This window comes from Gracilinanus agilis, chromosome 1 (assembly GCF_016433145.1).
Source record: "Gracilinanus agilis isolate LMUSP501 chromosome 1, AgileGrace, whole genome shotgun sequence".
In the NCBI taxonomy this organism is placed as follows: Eukaryota; Metazoa; Chordata; class Mammalia; order Didelphimorphia; family Didelphidae; genus Gracilinanus; species Gracilinanus agilis.
The window spans coordinates 446,886,961-446,908,969 of NC_058130.1; the positions used below are offsets into that span (position 1 = coordinate 446,886,961).

The 22,009-nt window shown below is 34.9% G+C and overlaps 1 protein-coding gene across 1 annotated transcript in view; it reads right to left on the reverse strand.

Annotated features, from left to right (window-relative positions):
- The window catches only part of ANKH (ANKH inorganic pyrophosphate transport regulator), a 189,479-nt gene that overhangs the window by 45,194 nt on the left and 122,276 nt on the right, over nucleotides 1-22,009 (reverse strand). Inside the window, exons 4-7 of the mRNA XM_044681999.1 lie at nucleotides 15,385-15,503; nucleotides 12,276-12,359; nucleotides 3,683-3,853; nucleotides 1,124-1,258 (exon numbers count right to left, since the gene is read on the reverse strand). Of these exons, the coding sequence (XP_044537934.1) occupies nucleotides 1,124-1,258; nucleotides 3,683-3,853; nucleotides 12,276-12,359; nucleotides 15,385-15,503 (509 nt within the window). The remainder of the gene's footprint in view (nucleotides 1-1,123; nucleotides 1,259-3,682; nucleotides 3,854-12,275; nucleotides 12,360-15,384; nucleotides 15,504-22,009) is intronic.

Sequence of the window (22,009 nt, forward strand, 5' to 3'; positions counted from 1 at the left end):
TTCCCTCTGGACTAATTTAGAAATTGCTTTAATATTTAATTATGCTCCAGATTTTCTCTTCAAGAGATGATGGAATTCCAATTCACAAGCAAAGGCTGGCTGTCACATTTTTCTTTATGGGCAACTTGAAATGTTCTTTTGGGGAAAACTGCTGTTACAAAAACCACACAAGATGAGAACCATAGCTTTAAAAATAAAATCCAGGAATCAACTGGGGCATAAAGACTAATATGCTCTTGATTTGTGAGGGTGTTTTCCTCCTCTGCCAATAGTGAATGCTTCCCGGTTCATGGAAACTGGCAGGATACAAGGGATAGGATACATGCTGACAAGGCATTTCAAGGCTCACTCCTTCCCCTTCCTTTTCAAAAGCAACTTGTCCAGAAATTGTAGTTTCTAAAACATTCAGAGAGCCAACTTCTTTCCTTAAAGTTAGTTACAGAGGGCAGACTCAATTCTTTAAAACTTGGTCCTAGAGAAGAATGAAATAATTCTGTCTAATCATACCACACTTGAGGAGAAAATGGTTCTATTCCCTTGTTTCAATTATATTTTTCCAACTTTGGGTTAGATTATCAATAAGAAAAAGAGGTATGGTTATGATATGATATAGGACATTGTCAACGAGGGGCAGGGTGATATTTAAGTGATGGTACAATGTGTTAAAATGGGAGGGAATAGCTTTAATTCAAGCTCCCCTTGATATGCTACCTTTATTTGCAATTATTTGGCAAAAGTTATTGAATTTGGCAGCTATAGTAAAAGAGTAATAGACTCACTGTATGGTGCAATAAAAAAAATTTTTTTGGCTAAAGAGCCAGAAAATCTTAGAAGGCTCTTCCTGAAACTAGCTGGGTGAATTTGGAAAAATCACCACTTTTTTGGAACTCAGCTTTCTCGTCTTTAAAATAAAGGGAGGGGTGGGACTAAGTTATTTCTAAGGTCCCCCCCCAAAAGTCTGATTCTCTGATTCTAAGTGACTCCCTGATGTCTTACAGCAGGAAGGGTTCACACTAATTTCTAATTACAGAATGAGTTGATTACCATATATTACATTTATAAATCCTTTAATTAACAACTGCTAGGAGGAAATAAATGCCCAGATCCCCAAAGATGAGCATACCTCAGTGGCTGCAGAACTGCCACCAAGGTCACGTGAGACAAAAAGGTTGACTATGGGTCTGCTGATTCGCTGAGTTGCCAGAATTAAAGCCAAAGGCCACCAGAAGCTCAGCATCTTTCTTATTGTAGCATCTCCCTGTATCAAGAGAAAAACAGAAGGTTACTCAATATAGAAATAGAAGTAAAGGCTTACCTAAAAGTTTTCTTCCTATGGTTCTAAGCAATGACCAATTCATTATCATCCTTAAAATTTATGGAGGGGAAAAAAGGTCTCCTTGGGTGATCCAACAAACATAACATTAAGGGAAATTAACTCATATAGTTGGCAAGGCACACACATCAGGCTAAGATGATCCAAAACTCTGTTTTCCTTGCAAGAAACATGTTTCTTTACCAAGTTTAGGATCTCATTTCTAGTTTTTGATTAAGAATAAGTTAGAAATTGGTATCTGTTTAATCATGGGACTGTCTGGCCAAGAACTGTATCATAGGAGAAAGGACATAATAATAGGTGTTTGAGGTTTATTTTATATTTAGTGAGTACTTATCAAGGAATATGAACCTCAGTTTGATTAAGGAAAATAAAGGAAATAAGATGTAGATCTTCAATTTCAGAGACCTAATAGGAGTGATTTGTATTATTCAGAACCAAAGAGAAGGCAGGTTGAAGGCAAAATAACTTGGTAAAGTGTTATGAAGTACAAGATATCTAAAAATTGTTAAAATAAGGAGTTCCCACCCATTTTTACAATGCTTCTTGCTTGCTTTCCCCAGAGAATAAGTATAATGACTGTCTGTCTAGACACCACCCTATATCAAATATTTTAGGACAATAATTTTTTCTGCTTCTTGGTGAGTGACAGTAAAAGATTGATTACTGGAAAAATCATTTTAATCTGGCTATTCTGATACAGGTAACTGTTGTAATGCTATAAACAGCTTCTTTATTGATGCTTGAGTAGTGAATATCATTAATTATATAGTTATGGCTTGTTATCCTTTGTGGTATGGTACAGCATTGAAATAGCAGAGGTAGTATTTTATGGAGTATTACATAGATTGTTTCATAGTATTACAATTATACCATGAGTTCAGCATGTTTAATCCAAATTATGAATGATCAAATTCAGAAACTAGAATTCTATCTGTGTCTCAGTAGAGAAGACAATTATTTGTTGGCATGCTTATTTAAAAAAATTTTTTTTAAACCCTTACGTTCTGTCTTAGAATTGATACTGAGTAGAGCAGTAAGAGATATGCAATTGGGTTAAGTGAATTGCCCAGTATCACACAGCCTGGAAGTGGCTATGGTCAAATTTAAATCCAGCATCAACATCCTCTTCCACCCAGGCCTGGTTCTCTATCCACTGAGCCATCTAGATGCCCCTGTTGGCATACTTACGAGTCTACAACTTGTTCTATCCAACCTTCAGAGGTCAATTCACATATCACTTTGTTCACTGACAACTTATCTTAATATCTCCCAAGTAGGGAAGCATAAAATTTAAAACCTCACTAAAGACTGCCTAGATTTGTCTTTTAATTGTTTCCTACTCATCCAGGAATTTTAAGTTCCTTGAGGGCAGGGACCATAACTCCATCTCCTGGAACTCCTCTAGTACTTGGCATAGTTCTTGGCAAATAGTAGGCATATAATAAAGTTGTGATAAATTACAAATGGAAGGCACTGATTGGCCCAGTAGGTGCTCCTGCTGAGAAATTCAAGCTGAATGTACTTATGAATATAAAAACACCCCTTGTATGTAGGCACTAACAACTTTAACGATGGCGTACTTTACTTCTTCAAATAAAAAAGTAATCTTTAAAACAGAAGCATAAATAGGCTACTAACTGATAATACTGCTAATTATCCTTCCATGTGAATATTACTCAGCATTTAGCTTTAGGCTATGACTGCCTGGATCATAGTATTGAGAGCAGAGGGGTTTTTTTCCCCTTTCTTTGGATCCCTAGAGCTTATAGCACAGTGCCTGGCACTGTTATTAAATGCTTATTGACTAACTGACTGAAGAGAGCACTTGATCATCTTTAAATATTCTCCCACTAAAGAGGCTCTCTATGGGAGCTCATCAAGAGGGTATTTGCTCTAGTGATGCAGATCATAGATTGTGTAACTTATGTGACTCTCATCTCTGTCTTTCCTTAAGCTGGCCACAGGGAGTTCAATCAGCCAGTCATCAAGCATTTATTCTTCACTTACTATATTCCTGGCACATGCTCAACAGATGGAGTTATCATTGCTTTGTTTGAAGATGCTAATGTGGTCCTCTATTGGTTATCTCTCATGCTCATATTTACATAGTGCTTTACTATTGACAGTAAGGAATAAACCTCAAAGCAATGTTCACATGACTACTATTACTACTAATGAAAAAATACCCATCTTCTTATGTATGGGGATCAAGGCATTTCTTCATTTCAGGATTCTTGATTTCTATAGTGGTAGCCTTAAAACAACTATTATTTTGGTGTAACATGATTGTAGAGATATTGGTGAAATTGGTGTAGGTAATCACAGCACACATTCATCAAAACATACCCCTACTTCAGGTCCACTGCTATCTGGGATGATGTCATGAATGTTCCTGTAGTACCCTAGGCACAGGGTGGTACAGCGGACAAGTGCTCCCATGTACAAAGAAAGGATTGGAATGAGAAGAGGCTCTCTGCATTCCAGGTGACTATGAAGCAAAATGGCTACAAAAACAACCTGAGAAATGAAAAAACAAACTAATGTCAAAGGAAAAAAAATCAAAACTCTATCTTAAAATAGATGTTCCATTGAGAGAAAACCTTAACTTGGATACAAACAGAACTAAAAGGAGTCTTGTTTTAGAATGTTTTTAGTGACAATTCTCAGTTATTTAGGATTAGACATATGAGATACAAAGAGATCTTATCAATCTTTGGGTTGAACAAAAGGCCATCACCAATTGCTTTGACTTTTGTCTTTGATGACTCTGGAAAAGAGAGTGAGGCTGACAACTTTGTATAACTCTTCCTCCCTTAAATTTAATTCAAGCACAAGTCAAGACATCACCTCTTGGTGTCACTGGTCCTCTTCAAAAATGAACTAACAACCTAATAAGGATATAGTGTTGAAAACCATTTGAAAGCTAGCTTCAGAATAAGCATTAAAATTCTATAAGAATGTACCAAGTGGTCATTTTTCTGTTTACACAGAGTATATCATTATACTTCTTTTTAGTGAAAATCTGGACCAAATTATGGTTTACCAACATAATATATATTACAAGTTGCTTCTGTGTGAGGCTATACCAGAAGCTTTAGTTGATTAAAAATACAGTGTTCTCTCCTCATTCCCAGAGCCCTTCTTCCACCAAGACTAATAACCATTTGGAACAAACATATAATACAAAAGGATGGCCAAATCTGGGAAACTTTCCAGAAAGAAAGTGAAATGATTCCCATTAATGAAACTGTAGGCATAATAATAATAATGATTAATAATAACAATAAGACATTATTATTCACATAAAAGAGACAAACAGATGGAGCTTACTAAAAATATCACAAGAAAACAAAGCCAAGATAAGTAATTAGATCTGCTCTGTTAAAGGTGAAGTACTAGTTGAGTTGACTAGAGAATCAGTAGAATTTGCATTTTTTTAGGTTATAAATAATGATAATCACAGATAATAATAGTTAAGATTTAAATGTATTTTAGGGTTTACAAAGCTCTTTGCAATGCCATGGCTATAATTAGCACTAATAAATGTAGTGAATGAATACCAGCAGGGCATGGGATTCCAACAGTAAGACAATAGCAGGTAAAACCAAGAAAGGGCAACCCCAACTTAAAAAATATGTAATTTCTTAAAAGGAGTCCCTAAAATAGAGATGCTGGATAACTTTGTGACGGAGGTCATAAGGAAAAAATGTGCATTAATCCTTATTACCACAAACATATTGCAACTAAAAGATAATAAAAAAGGAACTTTGAGAAAGGGTATGATTTATGAGGCCAAGACGTTTATAGCTATGGAGAAAACTCAAGAAATCAAATGGAGACATATAAAATACATTTGATATAAGTGCTTCTTAAGGAAACAATGATATTAAATACTACTGTTCGAAAAGTGATTTATTTGTGGTCTGGACAGACTTTGGTACCACTTATTGCCTTTCTGAGATCAAATGAATAGGATCAAACTTGCCACAGATGCCCTAGAGGAATGAGGGACAAAAGCACCACTAGATCCTCATGGTGATAGAAAAAGGCTTCCTGGAGGATAGGCAATAGCAGGGGAGAGCTCTGTTATACATACTTAACAATGCTCTGTTTTGCTGTCAGAAATAATAAAGCTTTTATTATTTCCCCACTTTCCCCCAAGTTTGCTGCATTCAAGTGGAAACTAATCATAACCATGAATTACAAACCACAGAGCACTTAGAGAAAAGCCCTGCTGAAGGACTTCCACCGGACATACAAAATGTGTTATTTGTCTTTTGACCCCAATACATCCTTCTCTGATGAAATCTGTTCATTTGATCATTTCCTGGGTCACTTACAAAAGGCATGACCCTGCGTTAAGTTCTATGAATTGAAGAGTATCTAGTTCATATTATTAAATTCCTGTTTTATATATGCACACAAATATGTAATACATAATAATATAATGTATATACTATATAATAGGGAAAAGTAAAAACTAAGACAATTTTAAAAATGCTTGACAAATGAGTTCTGAAGTCCAACACTGTTTTTGCCTAGTCTTTGGCTTCCATGATACTGCTTTCTTCTGGTTCTTCTTCTACTTCTTTGGTTGCTTCTTCTTAGTGCCGTTTTTTTTTAAAACCCGTACCTTCCATCTTAGGATCAGTACTGTGTATTGGTTCCAAGGCAGAAGAATGGTAAGGGTAGGCAATGGGATTTAAGTGGCTTGTCCAGGGTCCGGAGCTAAGAAGTGTCTGAAGCCAGACTGGAACCTAGGACCTCCCATATGTAGGTCTGGCTCTCAATCCACTGAGTCACCCAGCTGCCCCTTTTCTTGGTGTCTTTTGCTGGCCCCTAAGCATAGTTACTAAAGTTCTGCTCTAGACCTCTTCTCCTCTCTCTTTAGGTGAGCTTACCAGTTCCCAAAGATTTAGTATTTCTACACAGATGGATCTCATTTTAATTGGGATCTTCACTTCTATTGCAGTGGTTCCCAAACTTTTTTGGCCTACTGCCCCCTTTCCAGAAAAAATATTACTTAGCCCCCTGGAAATAAATATTTTAAAAATTTTAATAGCAATTAGCAGGAAAGATAAATGCACCTGTGGCCATCACCTCCTCCCCTCCATCGCTGCAGCACCCACCAGGGGGCGGTGGCATCCACTGTGGGAATCATTGCTCTATTGGAATCTCAAACTCAACAGGTCCAAAATGAGAACTCATTATTTTCCCCCTGCTATCCTCCCGAAATCAATTCCTCTTCCAAACTTTCTGTTGATGGCACCACTGATAACAGTTACCTTGTTATCACCTCAGAGTAATTTTTGACTCTTCTCTTTCTTATACCTCATATCCAATCAGTTATCCAAAATTGAGTCTACATATCCTTATTTCTTCACTCACAATGGACACCTTAGTTCAGGCTGTTATCACTTATCATCTAGACTACTGTAATAGTCTCTTAATTGCAGCCTCTGCCTTTAGCCTTTCCTCTATCCAAAACATCCTCCACATGGCTGACAAAATAATTTTCCTTAGGTAGAGGCCTGGTTATATTACTCTTCTATTCAAAAAATCTCTAATGGTTACTGATTGCCTCTAGGATAAAATATAAACTATTCATTCTATCATTTAAGGAGATCTACAGTCTATCTTTGATTTGCCTTTCTAGACATAGTTCATAAAACTCTTCCTTTTCATACTTTATAGTAGTCTAAATGGGCTACTATTTACTAAATCCCATATTTTATTTCTTGTTTCCATATATTCTTATAAACTGTCCCACATGCCTTTTCTGATTTTCCTTTAAGAATCTTTGTCATCCTAATGGAATAGAAATCTGAAAACTGACTAGTGTACTGGAATTTCTAGTTCATATGCGGCATTTCCTCTTTGACCTAAGAACAATGAGTCTATCAAGATGTTTGACTGGAAGACAGATTTGAGTCACACCCAGACATTTTAAAAGGATAAGCACAGCTTGTGAGAAACAGACAGGGGCAAGAGTAAAGATTTCAAGAGCCAGGTAATGGCAGAGAGGAAATAGCCTCCTCAGCCCCAATTAACTTAATGAGCTGAGCATGAAGGAATAAGAAGCTCAGAAATGACAAAGAAAGGCTGAAAGCAGAAAGTAAAAGGAGGGCTCATTATGGCAAAGAAGGAAGTGATGGAGAAGGGGTACGGGTAGCCTCAGGAATCCTGGAACAGAAGACTTGGACTGAAGTTATTGCTTATACTTTATATTTTTCAGGACTGAGGAAAGTAAAAAAAAAAAGGCTGTTCTACTCCCACTTTTCTATGATAATATGCCACAGTATAAATAATGAACCCCTTGAAGAGCTTATGTGTATTTGAATTTGCAATTTGAAGTTACAATTATGTAAAATGTGGTCATTGGTTCCAGCCCAATAGAAATATACAGTGTAAATTCAACATTAGTACTAACTGGGATCAAACTTGTTTCTTTTACCTATTCTTTATTCTGGTCTTTGTCTCAAAGAGTGCAGGATTAGTGTAACACTTTTACAATGCACTGTTCTAAGCACAGGGGTTACAGAGACAAAAAAACAACACAGTCCCTGTTCCCAATGTATTTGGGAAACAAAATATTAGAGGTAGGGGGTATGACATTAGAATAAATATGATGCAATGTGATAAGCTTAAAGGAGGGAACTGGACAAAATCCTATAAAGAAATGAAAAAGAATAAGACAATTCCTTACTAACCAGGTAAAAAACATGAATTTTTAAAGATCTACTGTGTTTGAAATGTGAACTCTTACTGAACTGACCACTTTTGAAGAATAGGTGGTTACCAGCAAAAAATCCTACATTATTATAACATTTATATGCTCAATAACTTACAGATGATCTGTGCCAAAAGGCTACAAAAGAAAATTGCTTTTTTGGGGGTGAGGAGTCCAAGAAGGATAAGAATATGGAGGAAAGCCCTGATTCTAGCTACTATAAGTTGTTCAGAAACTTTATAAGTTATCCTATAAAGGTTACACATTCCATTTTTTTCCCTAAAGAAAGTAATATGCAATAAATATTATGTTCATTTGTTGAAGTGAAATGAGTCTGATATGAACCTATTATAGGCCACATTGGAACTGACTACAGTAAGGCAACGACAGTAAATCAGAGATCTGTTTGTACTTCTCTTTTTAAAGATAGTCACGTGACAGATTATAGACAATACTATTCCTTAATTTTAGGTATAGGAAAATATTAATATTTTATTAGAAATTGAAATGCATTATTAATTTATGGCCACTAAGAACTGTAATTAAGGTAACAGAATCTCCCCAGAAAGATTAGCTTTTTCAATAAGATGAGAAGTAGCATCCTAGTAAATGAATTTGCTAATTGGTCTTCTCATACCTGAATCTAGACATATTATAATTTTGACACAAAAAGTAGATTAAGTAGGAAAATATAAAAAAGCAATGTTGACATACAAAAAAGTAGGCAGTTATATATTCTTCAAAGTTTTAGTTAAATTAAAATCAGGGAAGATGAGGAAGGTCATTGAACAAAGCAAACTGCAATAATATGACTGTCCTGTAGTAATACAATGCATCCAACCATTATTTCTCATATTAGCTTCAATAGCCTGTTATTATATATAATTTATATTCTTTGTAAAATCCAATATTTAAACTGTTGATGATTTCATTGAAACCATTACTGAAACTAAACAACAACCTTCCAATTATAATACAGCCTCTTCCCTCCTGTTTAATGTTCAGGGTCTCATTATTTTTGGTGATCCTTATGAATCATATGATTTTTAGGACTGAAACTACACTAATTAGGGAGATACTATTTTGCTAGAATGAAACTTAGCTTCAAAATAGTAGAATATCTAAAATTTGTATACTAAAGAAATATGACCTTCAACTTTTTGGCAAAAATTTTATGTGGACATAAAAATGTTATAATAATACTAGCAACATAGCAAAGTATTATCTGTTGAAGATATTACAATTCTTTTTTTAAAAAACCTTTACCTTCTGTCTTAGAATTGGTTCTAAGGCAGAAGAGTGGTAATGGATAGGCAACTGAGTTCAAGTGACTTGCCCTGGACCAAAAAAAGTAGAAAGTGTCTGAGGCCAGATATTACTTTCCTTACACTGACTCAGAAGAGAACTTCATTAAGAGGGAAAAATGGGGACCAAAGGCTTGAAAATTTTGCAAAAAGTTAAATGATGTTAAAAATGACAGTTTAATGGCATGAAATGTTTATATTCAATCATCAGTGATCATACATGTCTGCCTGAATCAATGTGAACTTCTTTAAACAGTGAAATGGACACATGATGAACATAGTACTGACCCAATTAGTTAAAAACTAGGCATATTACAAAAGCAAAGCAGCTGCCATATAATAAAAGAGGTGTGTGTGTGTGTGTGTGTGTGTGTGTGTATGCTCCTAATGGATGGTGGTAGTGGGGAACTGGGCTAATGTCCAATGAAGAATGTATTCTACACCAAGTTGAAATGTATAAATGCATAAGACAAAGTTTAAAACAATCTAACCCATCAGATGGAAATGCTACATTTAAATAAATTTTTAAGAAGAATCTTCTAGTTAAGACATATTTTTTATTTTTCAAATCATCAGCAATAACAAAATTAAATTCCCAAAGTTTGAATGTAAATGACACCTGAATTCAACCTGAACCATACTCATTAGACCAAATCTGTATGTTATGAATCTGTAAGCCTTACCACATTGGACAGGACTTTAAATTAAGGAGAAAAATATTCCCACACATGCTTAGACAGTATTTTTCAATGATATAAGTTTTCTCTTTCTTTGAAATGTGAAATATATTCATTGTGAAGATTTAATTTCTTTTTTTCACCTTTCAAAATAAATCTGTAAACATTAAGTTGTGATGCCAATTTATGAAGAATGTAAAGCATTTATTTATTTAAAATAAAGCTGTCATAAGATTAATATAGATAGTTCATAAGAAGCTCTTAATATAGTATTAAAAAAGAAGAAAGATCAGGAGGGGAAAACATCCACTTAGCCAACAAATGAGAACAGAAAATAACAAAACAAATACATTATTATCCATGATTGAGACACGTGGCAAAAGGTGTCAAGATCAGTAACTGTAATCTATTGTCTTAAGAATCTCACACAGTTCATTTGGAAGGCTAACTCTGGCCATTTCAGGAAGCAATAAATGTTCAACAATAAATGACTTTACTGAAGGGTGAAACACTAGGGTATGTACTGAGAAAAAGTTATGTGTCAAAAACTCACTGAGTCTTAAGAGCTGGAAGATGTCAACTAATTCATCTTTCCATTCAATAAGCATTACTGGCAGTCAAGTCATTACATCCTTTGGGAGGAAAATGGTTAGGGCAGTTAATGGTCTCTCTGAATTTCTGTCAGGTATGATATCTATTATGACACCATATTGACAGCCTGGGACATGAATTTTATATAGTTATGGGAGAGAAGATGAGTCTGGGAGGGTCAGATTTGTGTGGTAGATTCTGGGGGAAGAAAAGTAGAAGAGAGGTACTCATAGAATTAAACTACCTTAAAATGTAGGCAATTACTAGTAACCAACAATGATAAAAAGTCATATGTAAGGGAAAGAAGGAAAAGGGAACAGAAGCAGATATTATACCTCCTCATGTAAACTGAACAACAGATTATTACCTGGTATTTTCTAACTACTGAATGTATGTGTATTGTGTGGGTATGGTAGGGCACTATTGTAACAAGACTGGAAATGCTACCTTAAACTTAATTTTTAAGAAGAATATTCTTGAGTAAACATTTATTTTTCTTTGTCAAATCATCAGCAATAATAAAAATTAAATTCACAAAGTTTAAAGTTGATTCAAACATTTGAAAGTTTCAGCTAAAATAAAGAAATGTCTTTTATGTTTAAAGATAAACAGTGAAATGATCATAAAACCAGCACACAAAAAAGAAGAAAAATCATGGTATTTGATCTGATTTGTTTGAAATTCATTTTATCATGCAGAATATGATCTAAACACAACTTACTGGACATTAGTTTTAAAACAAACTCATACGAGGACAACATCATGTGAGAAAGCACTTAGTAAACACTATGATTCTTTTGTAAGTAAGGTAACATAGTTATTTAAGTATCAATTATCCAGTCTGTAGATTATGTTCATTTCTCCTGCTCCCTGGTTTATCAGCCTTTGACTATTAATGTATTAAGTGGATCCAAGGGATCAAATGAGATAATATCTAAAGAAGGCTTAGCATAGTGCCTGGCACATAGTATATAGTATATAAATGTTTATTCTTTTCCTCTTCTCTTACTAAAGTTACCCATGAAAATTTGCACCAAAAAGCAATTGGGAAAAGTTACCAATTTTAAAGTTCAATAAGGGTATAAGATAAAATAAAATGCTATAGTTGTTTCCTAATTTCATTCACTGAAATTTAACTTTCTTTCACATGCTTGTATAAGTAAGAATTAGAGGAATAAGTTTTTTGCTATTTTTTAACAAGTCCATTTTCTTAAAAGATCAGACCTACTTTCTCCCATGGAAGGGAAGACGAGCTTTTAGTTAAATTTTGGTGGGCAACTAAAATCAAATATGTTTTTATCTTTTACTCATGGAAGATGCGTGAAAGTGGAAAGAATAAAGGACTGAAATTGATGGGTAGAGTTTAAAGGATCAATCACATTATTCTATAGTTATACCTAATTTTTAGTCAAACTTCTAAAAAGTAAAGCTCTCAGCCTCAGTTCCTTCAAATCTCAGAAGATTTAACCCTTGATTAAGAATTCTTTCATCATAAGCATATATAAGAAAATATGGAATTTATTCAATTCTGTGGCTATTCTGGAACATTAGAAATGGTCTTCATTAGGAATATCTTTAATCACATAAAGTAAAATCAACATAAAGGCTAGGTGCAGCAGCCTGGTGACTTCATTTACCTGAGCAATGACATCTGAAATTGAGGCACATCCCACCAGAAAACTGTATTTGTGTTTCAAGAGAATGCCAGCATGGGTCCATGCCTGCCATAAAAGAGAAGAAACAAGTGTGAGTGGATCCAATTGGAAAGACATCTTCATGTTTATTTAATTATGGGTTTTTCTTTTTTAATTACCTATTTCTTCAAAATGTGTGACTTTATGAAGTCTCTGTGATTATATCAGGGCAGGGAACCCTGGCATGGCAATTCCCTCTAACAAGGAAACCTATCCCTGTTTTGATAGATGTGTGTAATAGGAAGTTTCCTGGGGACCAGACAAGTTAAGTCACATTGACTCATATAACTAGTGTCAAAGGCAGATTTTATGGTTTATGGTTTACAAATATTCCTACTTATTAAATGAGCATTTCTAATACAGTAAACAAAGAAGTAGGGAATTATTTAGTTGTCATTAGGCTAGAGGACTTCCCAAGGCTTATAGGATGGCGAGGACTTCACTACTTAGATGAAATAGAAACAGAAAAACTGAGACAGTTGCTGAATGACCGTATTTACTAATTACTCACTTTATATAGGACCCTAGGAAAGTTGCTCAAAATGTGAATGGGTATGGAAAGGAAGGATTAGGGGGATAAAAGTGAAATAGAAAAGCTAGACTCTTCCTCTTTCTTTGAAGAGCTTATAACATTGATAATATTATCACATTTCTACTTCAATTACTTATTTGTTCTAAGTGAAAGCTTATATTTGGAAGAATTAACTAGGTGACTGACATCTTCAATTTCTTAGTGGAAAGATGGCCAATGAGTCAGCATTAGGGCTGCTAGATCAATTAAGAATTTCTGGCTTTTTATGCTTTGGTTAGTATGCTGGACTATGATCTTTCCTGGATGAATCAGAAGGACCCAACAGCTAATGCCACTTACTTATTCCAATAATGCAATGGCAAACTCTGAAATCTTAAGTACTTTTTATTGGGAAACGCTTACAAAAGTAATTAATAATACCCAGAAGGAGCTATGACAGCTATTCCTGGGCAAGGCAAGTTAATTATATTCAGCCTGATGTTCTTAAATAAGAATATATTAAGAGGAAGAATTTGAATTTTATATGAAGCTATGCTATAATCAGTACTCTTTAATTTAGTTCATTATAATTTCAATTCTTGTACATTCTTATTTACTGATTAGTGGGGAGTCTTCTAGTCTCTTGGATGCAAGCTTGGGCACCGCCTGACTCTGCATTTGAATGCCAGCATCTTCAATGGAAGGTAGGATTGAAAAACTTTATTGTGAAAGTAGGTAAAGGGCTGCAGTTCTTTGTAGGGTTGGATTCTCTGCAGACTTAATGGCTGCTAGATTTGAACCTATACTCACAGATCTAATATTACTGCAGCTAATTAAGGTGAAAATTATTACATATTTGGCACTATTTCTGTTGGTTTATGTATGCCTCTTTATTCTAGTCATTATGGTTTACTTTAGTCTAAACCCTCTCTTGGAAAACACAGATTGTGAGATTCCAAGTGTTAAAAGAAATGCTCACAGTATTCACATCTGTGAACAGCATCTTGTGGTCTGTCTAGCTGCCTGAAAGCTATCGGTGTGATTAATAAGTTTTGTGGTTTTTCAAATATTGTCTTCTCAACAAATATATCATTGCCAGGGGGAAAAAAGTTCATTGCTCTTTTTGTTGTTTTTTTTAAAGTTGCTATTAATAGCAGCCTAACTTAGTTGTGTTGTTATTCTCTTGGGCATGTGTATATGAAGATGGAAAAAATATTACACTACTATGGTTCTGTTATTATGTATTTTTCCTTAGAAACACGTTCTTAAGGCTGAGAAAAGCAGGCAGAGAGAACTGGAAGGTTGGATAATTAAGATCTTCAAATGCACTTTCTGCCAACGAATCATCCCAATAGACTTGAATTCACTGGAAAATTGTTCTGCATTTCATTCGTGGGTAAAATTTCATTTTATATGTGGATTTGATGACATTTATCAGAATTTTACTAGAGGCACAATTTTTCTCCAGTACCTCCAATATAAGATTTTTAACTCTTTGAAGTCTACAAAAGGATATATTTATTCAATGCTGATGATAGTACCCCAGTGCTCTGAAGGCATCCTACACTAAATAAATTTAGAAGCTATAGGGAACCCAGATCTATGAATTGAATTCAATTTTAAATGAAAATATATCAACTATTGGAATAGATGCATGTAAAAATCACATAAAAACATAGCTCTATATGTGGTTATCCTTATGGTAGCAGTTTTATTCCCCATTAAAAAGACTTAAGGACCTTACAGTTCATTTATCACAGCTGAAATAAATGTACCCAAGAAGCAGGAGTATGTTGGCATATAACAGCTATATATACTGATATAGACACATCAGAGATTTTGCTTGATCTCAAATAAAAAGACAAATTAAAGAACTTTCTGAAATGTAAAAAGGTCTGTAGCACCAGACCTTTACAAGTGATAGGCACTTATAACTAAATCAGAGTATTACAGATTGTAAGATGATAGAGTGAGAATCATGGGAGTTGGTACAAATTTTGTAGGTTCTCTGATTTAAAAAATTATCTCTAAGGCCTATTTAAATTAAGTTATGGCCTAAAACAAGGGTTTATTTTTTGGTAGTAGAAATAATTTTCAGTGGCTTTTCCTTTCCCATGGTTCTATGCTATCTGTAATATTTTACAATCTAAGTATAATCTATAAATCTACATTAAAAATTTCATGGGAAAATTTGCCAGTGTGATGACATAGAAAGCTTGAGCTGTCAAGATGATCAGTACTGAACTAAATATAGTAAAGCTAATTACTGAAGTGATGGTGTTGCCATTAGTTCATCTTAGCTGCAAGTGATTTCCTGAGCTAAAAAAATAGAATGGGTGTTTAACCACCTTAGAAGAATACATATCAACTCTGATCTTTGAAACCAAGAATATTTGAATAGTTCCTTCTGGTTGCTTGCACATACCCTTAGAACCAGAAAAAAAATCTTGTTTTTTATCCTATTAATAATATGTGAGATGCAAAGCATAAAATGAAGGGAAGTGAAAGCTTGGTTAAAAGTGAAATGTTTTCTTCACTCACCATGGCATCCATGAAAGGGAAGGCAGCAAGATAAAGGAAAGCTCTTCGAGTTTTATTTCCCACTGATTCATCCACATGGTGCAGTTTATTAATAATGTAGTAGCCTAAGTCACTGTAAGCTGCAAGAGTACAAAACAGAATTATCATTAATGCCTGGTGCAGCTTACAATTTTGAATTTCTTTGAGGTCTGTAAGGCAGCTAGGTAGTGCAATGGATAGAGCATTGGACCTGGAGTCAAGAAGAGAAGAGTTAAAATCTGGCCTCAGACATTTACTAGCTGGGTGATGTTGGGCAAGACACTTAACCCTATTTGCCTCAGTTTCTTCATCTTCAAAATGAGCTGGAAAAGGAAATGGCAAACTATTCCAGTATCTTTGCCAAAAAAAGTCCCAAATAGGACCATGAAGTCAAACATGACTGAAATGACTTTTGCAAAATGTTTTTACATACACAATTTCCTTTCTCCCTCACAACAACCCTGTGAGGTAGGGGCTAATATTACCCCCATTTTATAGGGAGGTTGTGACTTGCCAAGGATCAAAGAGTTAGCAAGTTTAAGAGTTTTATACCCAAACCCAGATCTTCCTGACTCCAAGTCGAATGCTTTATCCTCTACCCCTCTTTCAACACTTTAACCTGAGTAGCTATATTGACGTTGGGAACATTTGGAAAAAATGTACATATTCTCTTCCAAACATGTCACTATTTCTTTTTCATGATGTAGAGCAATTTGGTGTCAAGCATTCTTCATCTTTTTTATTTATATACTTTTTTTGTGTGTGAATAGCTAGGAAGAGATTAGAATCTCAGCAGCTTAAAGCTTAAATTCAAGCATTTAAGTGTTCTGATGGCAAATCAACATTCATTTGTTAATTGCTTCCTATGTTCTAGGCACTGACAGTAAAAGGACAAAAAATGAAATACTCAAGGAGTTTACATTCTACTGGGAAGGACAGCATGTACACTAATACACAAAATAAATACATAAAATGCACAAAAGAAAAAGAATGTAATTTGGTGAGGTTAGGGGACTCACTGAAAATCAAGAAAAACTTTATGCAGGAAAGGGTAAAACTGAGTTGAGGTGGCACAGTGAATAAAGTGCTGGAGTTAGGAAGCTCATCTTCCTTAGTTCAAATCTGAACTCACCCCATTTGCCTTAGTTTCCTCATCTGTAAAATGAGCTGGAGAAGGAAGTGGCCAACCATTCCAACAAAGAAAACTATAAATGAAGTTATGAAGAGGATACAACTGAAAAAGACTGAAAAAACAACAATAAGGATTCTAAGACATGCATGTGTGGGGGACTGAGGAGCATCCCAGCTAGGGGGACAAGCCCATGCCACAGCTCAAAGAAGAGAGAAAGATTTGATGAACAATAATGGATGGATGGATGGGTGGATGGATGGATGGATGGATGGACAGAAGGACAGATAAACACATGGAAAGATATTAAGGACACCATTCTGGATGGATAGCAGAATACACGAAGAGGAATGATATAAACAAGACTGTTAAGGTAGGCTGGAGTCAGGTAGGGAAGGGTTTTTGTTTCCTAGCATTCCTGTGTCCTCTCCCTAGAAGAGTAGGTGAGAAAGAACTTAATCAGCTATGTTTAGCTCCACAAAGTCTCTGGGTTTAGGTTGACTATTTTCTTGTCACTGTCCTCTCAACTTCCCTCATAAGGAAAGATACTTTATGATTTTTAATTTCCTCCCACTCAATACTTATTTTTAGCATGTGGAATTCTAGGTGTCAATTATTTAAATTAATCTATATATAGAGCTTATTTAACTGGTTCTCATCTAGGCTGCCTTAGCGATAGCTTACAATTTTCAACTCTAATAACTTGCCTCAGAAAGACAGTTCTTTAGAAATTATTTTCTGAATCTGAATGCCTTACAGACTAATGGATTTGGAAATTTGAATAAGGTCTGGGAAAACAAATTTAATTTGGTTTCAAAACATGGTCACAATCAACCTATTTGCAGATAAGCTTGATGAGCTATAAGTGGCCAGCCTGGGCTTCTTCAAGATGGCAGTGGAGACAGTGCTGGCTTTGAAGCCTAGAGGACTTGGGCTCTAATCCTGGTTCTGTTGGTTGCTCCATGTATGACCATGGGCCAGTCACAGGACAATTGTCAGCATCTGTATGGTGCTTCAAGGTTGGTGAAACTTTATACATAGTATCTCATTTAATCCTCATAAAAACTCTGGGGGTTAGGGTGCTATTATCATATCCATTTTACACATGAATAAATGAGAAGAGACCTTTAAGGCCATCCAAAACCATTAGGATTCCTAGCTTTGACTTTAGGCAAGCAAAAAAATAATCTTAGTCTAAGATGGCAATTAATTCTATTCTTTATTTGTCTAGATCAAAGCAAAGTTCTCAGTGACTGACTGTCTTACTAGTCAAAAAACTTAAACTCTTACAGTTCTATCATTTTGTTTTCTCTTTCTGGGCAAGATAAGTGGTGCTGATTTCACAGATGTATTGCTAATCTATTTCTTTCAAAAACCACTGACACCACACTTGCAGCATGGTTGACAGATCCTCTCACTGAATTGGCTGGTTTTTCTACTTGTGAATTGGGACATGTGCACACACCATAATTCATCTGTGTGTTACACTATGCAAATACTTAGGCTGACAGGGTATATTTTAAAAATTCACAATTAAAGCACATGACTTACAGAAATTGAGGTTAAAACTTGAGTGTCTTTAAAGAGACAATGAAATTTTGCACTGCTTGAAATAAAACCAATGTCATTTACCCATGGTCACACAGCTAGTGAAACACAATGTTGAGTTAACTAGATATGAAAGAAATTCTCAAGTAAATGTAGGAAACAATGTTAGGTACCTAGACACTGGCCTGAGAAATCCTGCTGATATGAGAGAGTTGCAAAAAAACTGCTTAAGAAAAAACAAATGTCTAACTGAAGCAAGTGTTGGCAGATATTGGTGGCCTTACGTGTTAAAAAGAAGAATACATGTCTCTAAATCACATTAAATAGTTTTTCTTGTAAGTAAAAATTTAATTTTTTATTGGTAATATTTCCCAGATGCACAAATATTCATCAAGTAGAAATTTCATTCACTCTCCTCAGTTGTAATGAGGTCGTATCATATAATTACAGTAACAAAAAACTAAACATTTTCCAAAAAAATATTTTTGTTTGCACTATAAAAGCAGGCATTATCTTTATGTGATGTGCTGCTTAGCCAATTATGTAATAAGTGAAGTAATATTTTACACAGGTGCTAAATTTATTCTTTTATTTCCATCTTAGGAATCCTCTAGAAGCTTTTAAATTCAGTTTTCTTACTCAGTTCGATTAAATTGTGCCAAATTGTGCAATTAGCCCTATAAATGGTTTTGGTACATGTTTTATAAGTAATGAGCAAAAATTACTACAATATAAATGAAAAAGACCAGAAATGGATGGACTGCACAAACTGAATAGAACCTGGAGATGGGTATTTTGTCACATAATGTTTCACAATATTCTAGGTGACCCAAGGCAAGAAGGAGGGCTTAAATTTAATAGTAGGGAATAATCATGTGAAAAGCCCCCAAATAGATAATGGATCCTTAAAGATAGTCTGAATTCCTTTCAGGGCAGAAAGTTTCTTTGTGTATATAGATATAGCAAATTAAACAAGGGGAATAGTACCTATATCTATCTCACCAACCTAAATTAGTCTAGATTGCCTCTAGGTCAGTATTGATTTTATATATATTTTGTATATACTTTCATTTGTATTTGTTGTCTCCTCTAATAGAATGCTAGCTCCTTAATGGCTGGAATGGTATTTGGGGGGGGGAATCCCCAACATTTAACACATAGTAGGCACTTAAGTACTTTTTCTTTTTCCAGTTTTTAAAATTGAAATTTATTTATTTGTTATATTAAAACATCCCGGTAATTCCCTCCCTCCCATTTCCCTATCAGAGAAGGCATCATTTAACAAAAAGCGCTTTTTAATTGATTGATGCTGATCACTTTCTCTATGATTTAGCAGATTCTCAGAGAATGGTTGTAGTTACAAAATTCATCACCCTATGGCCAAACTGGATAAAACCTTTCTGAACATAGCTCATCTAATCTATGGACTACAGACCTACACGTCCTTTCTAGCTTGCTATAATCTTTTTTAAAAATAATAAATCCTTCCCTTCTATCTTAGAATTAATACTAAGTATTGGTTCCAAGGCAGTAAAGCCTAGGCAGTTGGGGCCAAGTGACCTCCCCCCCCTGCCCCCCCCCCCCCGTCATAGTGCTAGGAAGTGTCTGAGGTGATATTTGAACACAAGATCTCCCTTCTCCAGACTTGGCTCTGAGTCATCTAGGTGCCCCCAGATTGATATAGTTTTCAAGAGGCAAAACTCCATAAATTAAATAGAAAAATAGCTTTGGCCAGTAAGATTTGGGCTTTTTCTTATGTTTTAAAATTCCCAGTGATGTTAGTGGAATGATAATGAGAGTTTTAGGAAATCAATCTGGGACATGCTCCACAGTCACATTTTCCTTGCCTGCTCGTCTCTCTTACTAATTGATTCTTTCATTTCCCTCCATGCAATACAAGTATTTTAGGGTTTATAGCCTTTTTTAGGCCTTGTCCTATTCCAGAAGACTCTGGATAAACCACTCATCATTTATAGAGGTAGGTCAGAGGCACATTCAGTAGAGGGACATGAAGATCTGAATTCAAATTCAGGTGTCCTAGTTCTGTGAACCCGGATAGACAGGTCATTTAACCTGACTTAATTTCCTTAACTAAAAAATGGAGATAATAGCTCTTGCTTCCCAGGACTATGAGGATCAAATGAGATGTTATTTGTAAAGCACTCAGGATAATAACCAGCACATAGTAGGCACTTACTTTGTTGCCTTCCTTATAATAATTTACTATTTCTATGGACCTAACTAAACCAGTGCATGCCTGCATTTTGCCCATAATTTAGAAGATTTGGAAGGGGGAAAAATATTCTCCTCATGTCTTTAGAGAGCCTCAATTTGGGAAAGTTTTCAATTAACCCCCAAAAGATAAACAAAATAAATATAGGGAATTAGTGGGAAAACAGAAATAAAGAAGAAAGGGAAGGGATTGTTTGACCGATAAGCTGAAAGAGTTAGAAACATGGTTCTCACTACCATTGAAAAACAAAATAAAGCCCATAATCTGAATCATCAGGAGGATAGCAAGAAAAATCCTCTATGTAATTTCATTTAAAAATATTAAATTCTGTATTAAAATAGTGGGCATAATTCTGGATTGTACTAGTATAGTAATGACATAAAAATTAGAGAAAAGCAAGGAAAGCATTGTTCAGTGCTATTGTAGAATTAAATTTACATTGGAAATCTTTAAAAATTACATGGAAGTCTGGAAAAAGGTCCTATAAAGAGAGGTATGAACCAAGAGCAACAGCAAAGGGGTGGGGGTGGGTCATTCTTAGAATTAGGATCCAAGCTCTAGCTTTGTAACTATGGATAAGCTACTCAGTCTTTTGGTGTCTGAAGCAAATGATTAAAGTTATACTAGAAACCAGTTGCAGATCCATAGAATGAGTTTCTACACCAGGAATTTTTCATAAAAATAAATCATAGATGCTGGGAGAAAAAAAAAGGAATTAAAACAGCTTAGCTTGAATAAGCAGATCATAAGTATGCTTCCCTTTGTGGGAACTTGATGGTATTTTTCAAGTGTGTCAATGTGTCCTAGTGGATGCTTTTCATATTTTGATTATTTGACTATTTAATAGTGAGGTTTTCCAACATTAGTTTTTTCTCCTACTATGTGGATTACCTAGAAAATGGGGACTAAGAGAATGCAAAGTCATTTTAGTATTAGCTCAATCAAAATGTAATTACGATGGAAAATGTACAGTAACCTCAAATCACCTAATTTATTCTTTAAAGTAGATTTTAGTTATCCATTCTTTTGTATTACTAATTCTATTGCTTTCCTCCACTAGTATCATTAATTGAAAGTTGGCTATTCTAAAAGGAAGGTGATACTAAGTTTCCATTTCTACTAAAGAGAAGAAAAATATGGGCTTAAATTGCAGGAAGAAATATAAAGGTTGGATTCAAAATAAAGGTATGTACCAAAGGAAGTTGTGAAGTCTATTGGTTAAAGCTAATATAAAATTCTGTGAGAGGAGATACAGCATATATTCCTCCTGCATCCCCAATTCTGTATTTCTTTTGGCTGTAGAATAAAATATAGACTCCTTTGTTTGGCAGTTAAAACTCATCACAATTTGTTTCCAAGCTAACTTTCCAGATCAACTTCACATTAATTTCTTTTACATATTTTGTTCCAGACAAACTTGCCTATTTTTTGTTCCCTCTATACGACATGCTATTTCTCCTGCTCAGGTCATCCTACATTCTTGGAATGGTCACCCTTTCTAACCTGTGCTTCTTGGAATCCCTACCACAGCTCAGGGCCATGGCCTTTCTGATTTCTCCAGCTGTTAGAGCTCTTCCAAAATTACTTTGTATTTATTTGCCTATATTTTGTATGAACTTTTCTATATACGTATAGAAATATAACATACATATCTAACAAAATATAATCTCCTTGAGCCAAGAACCATTTAAGTTTTG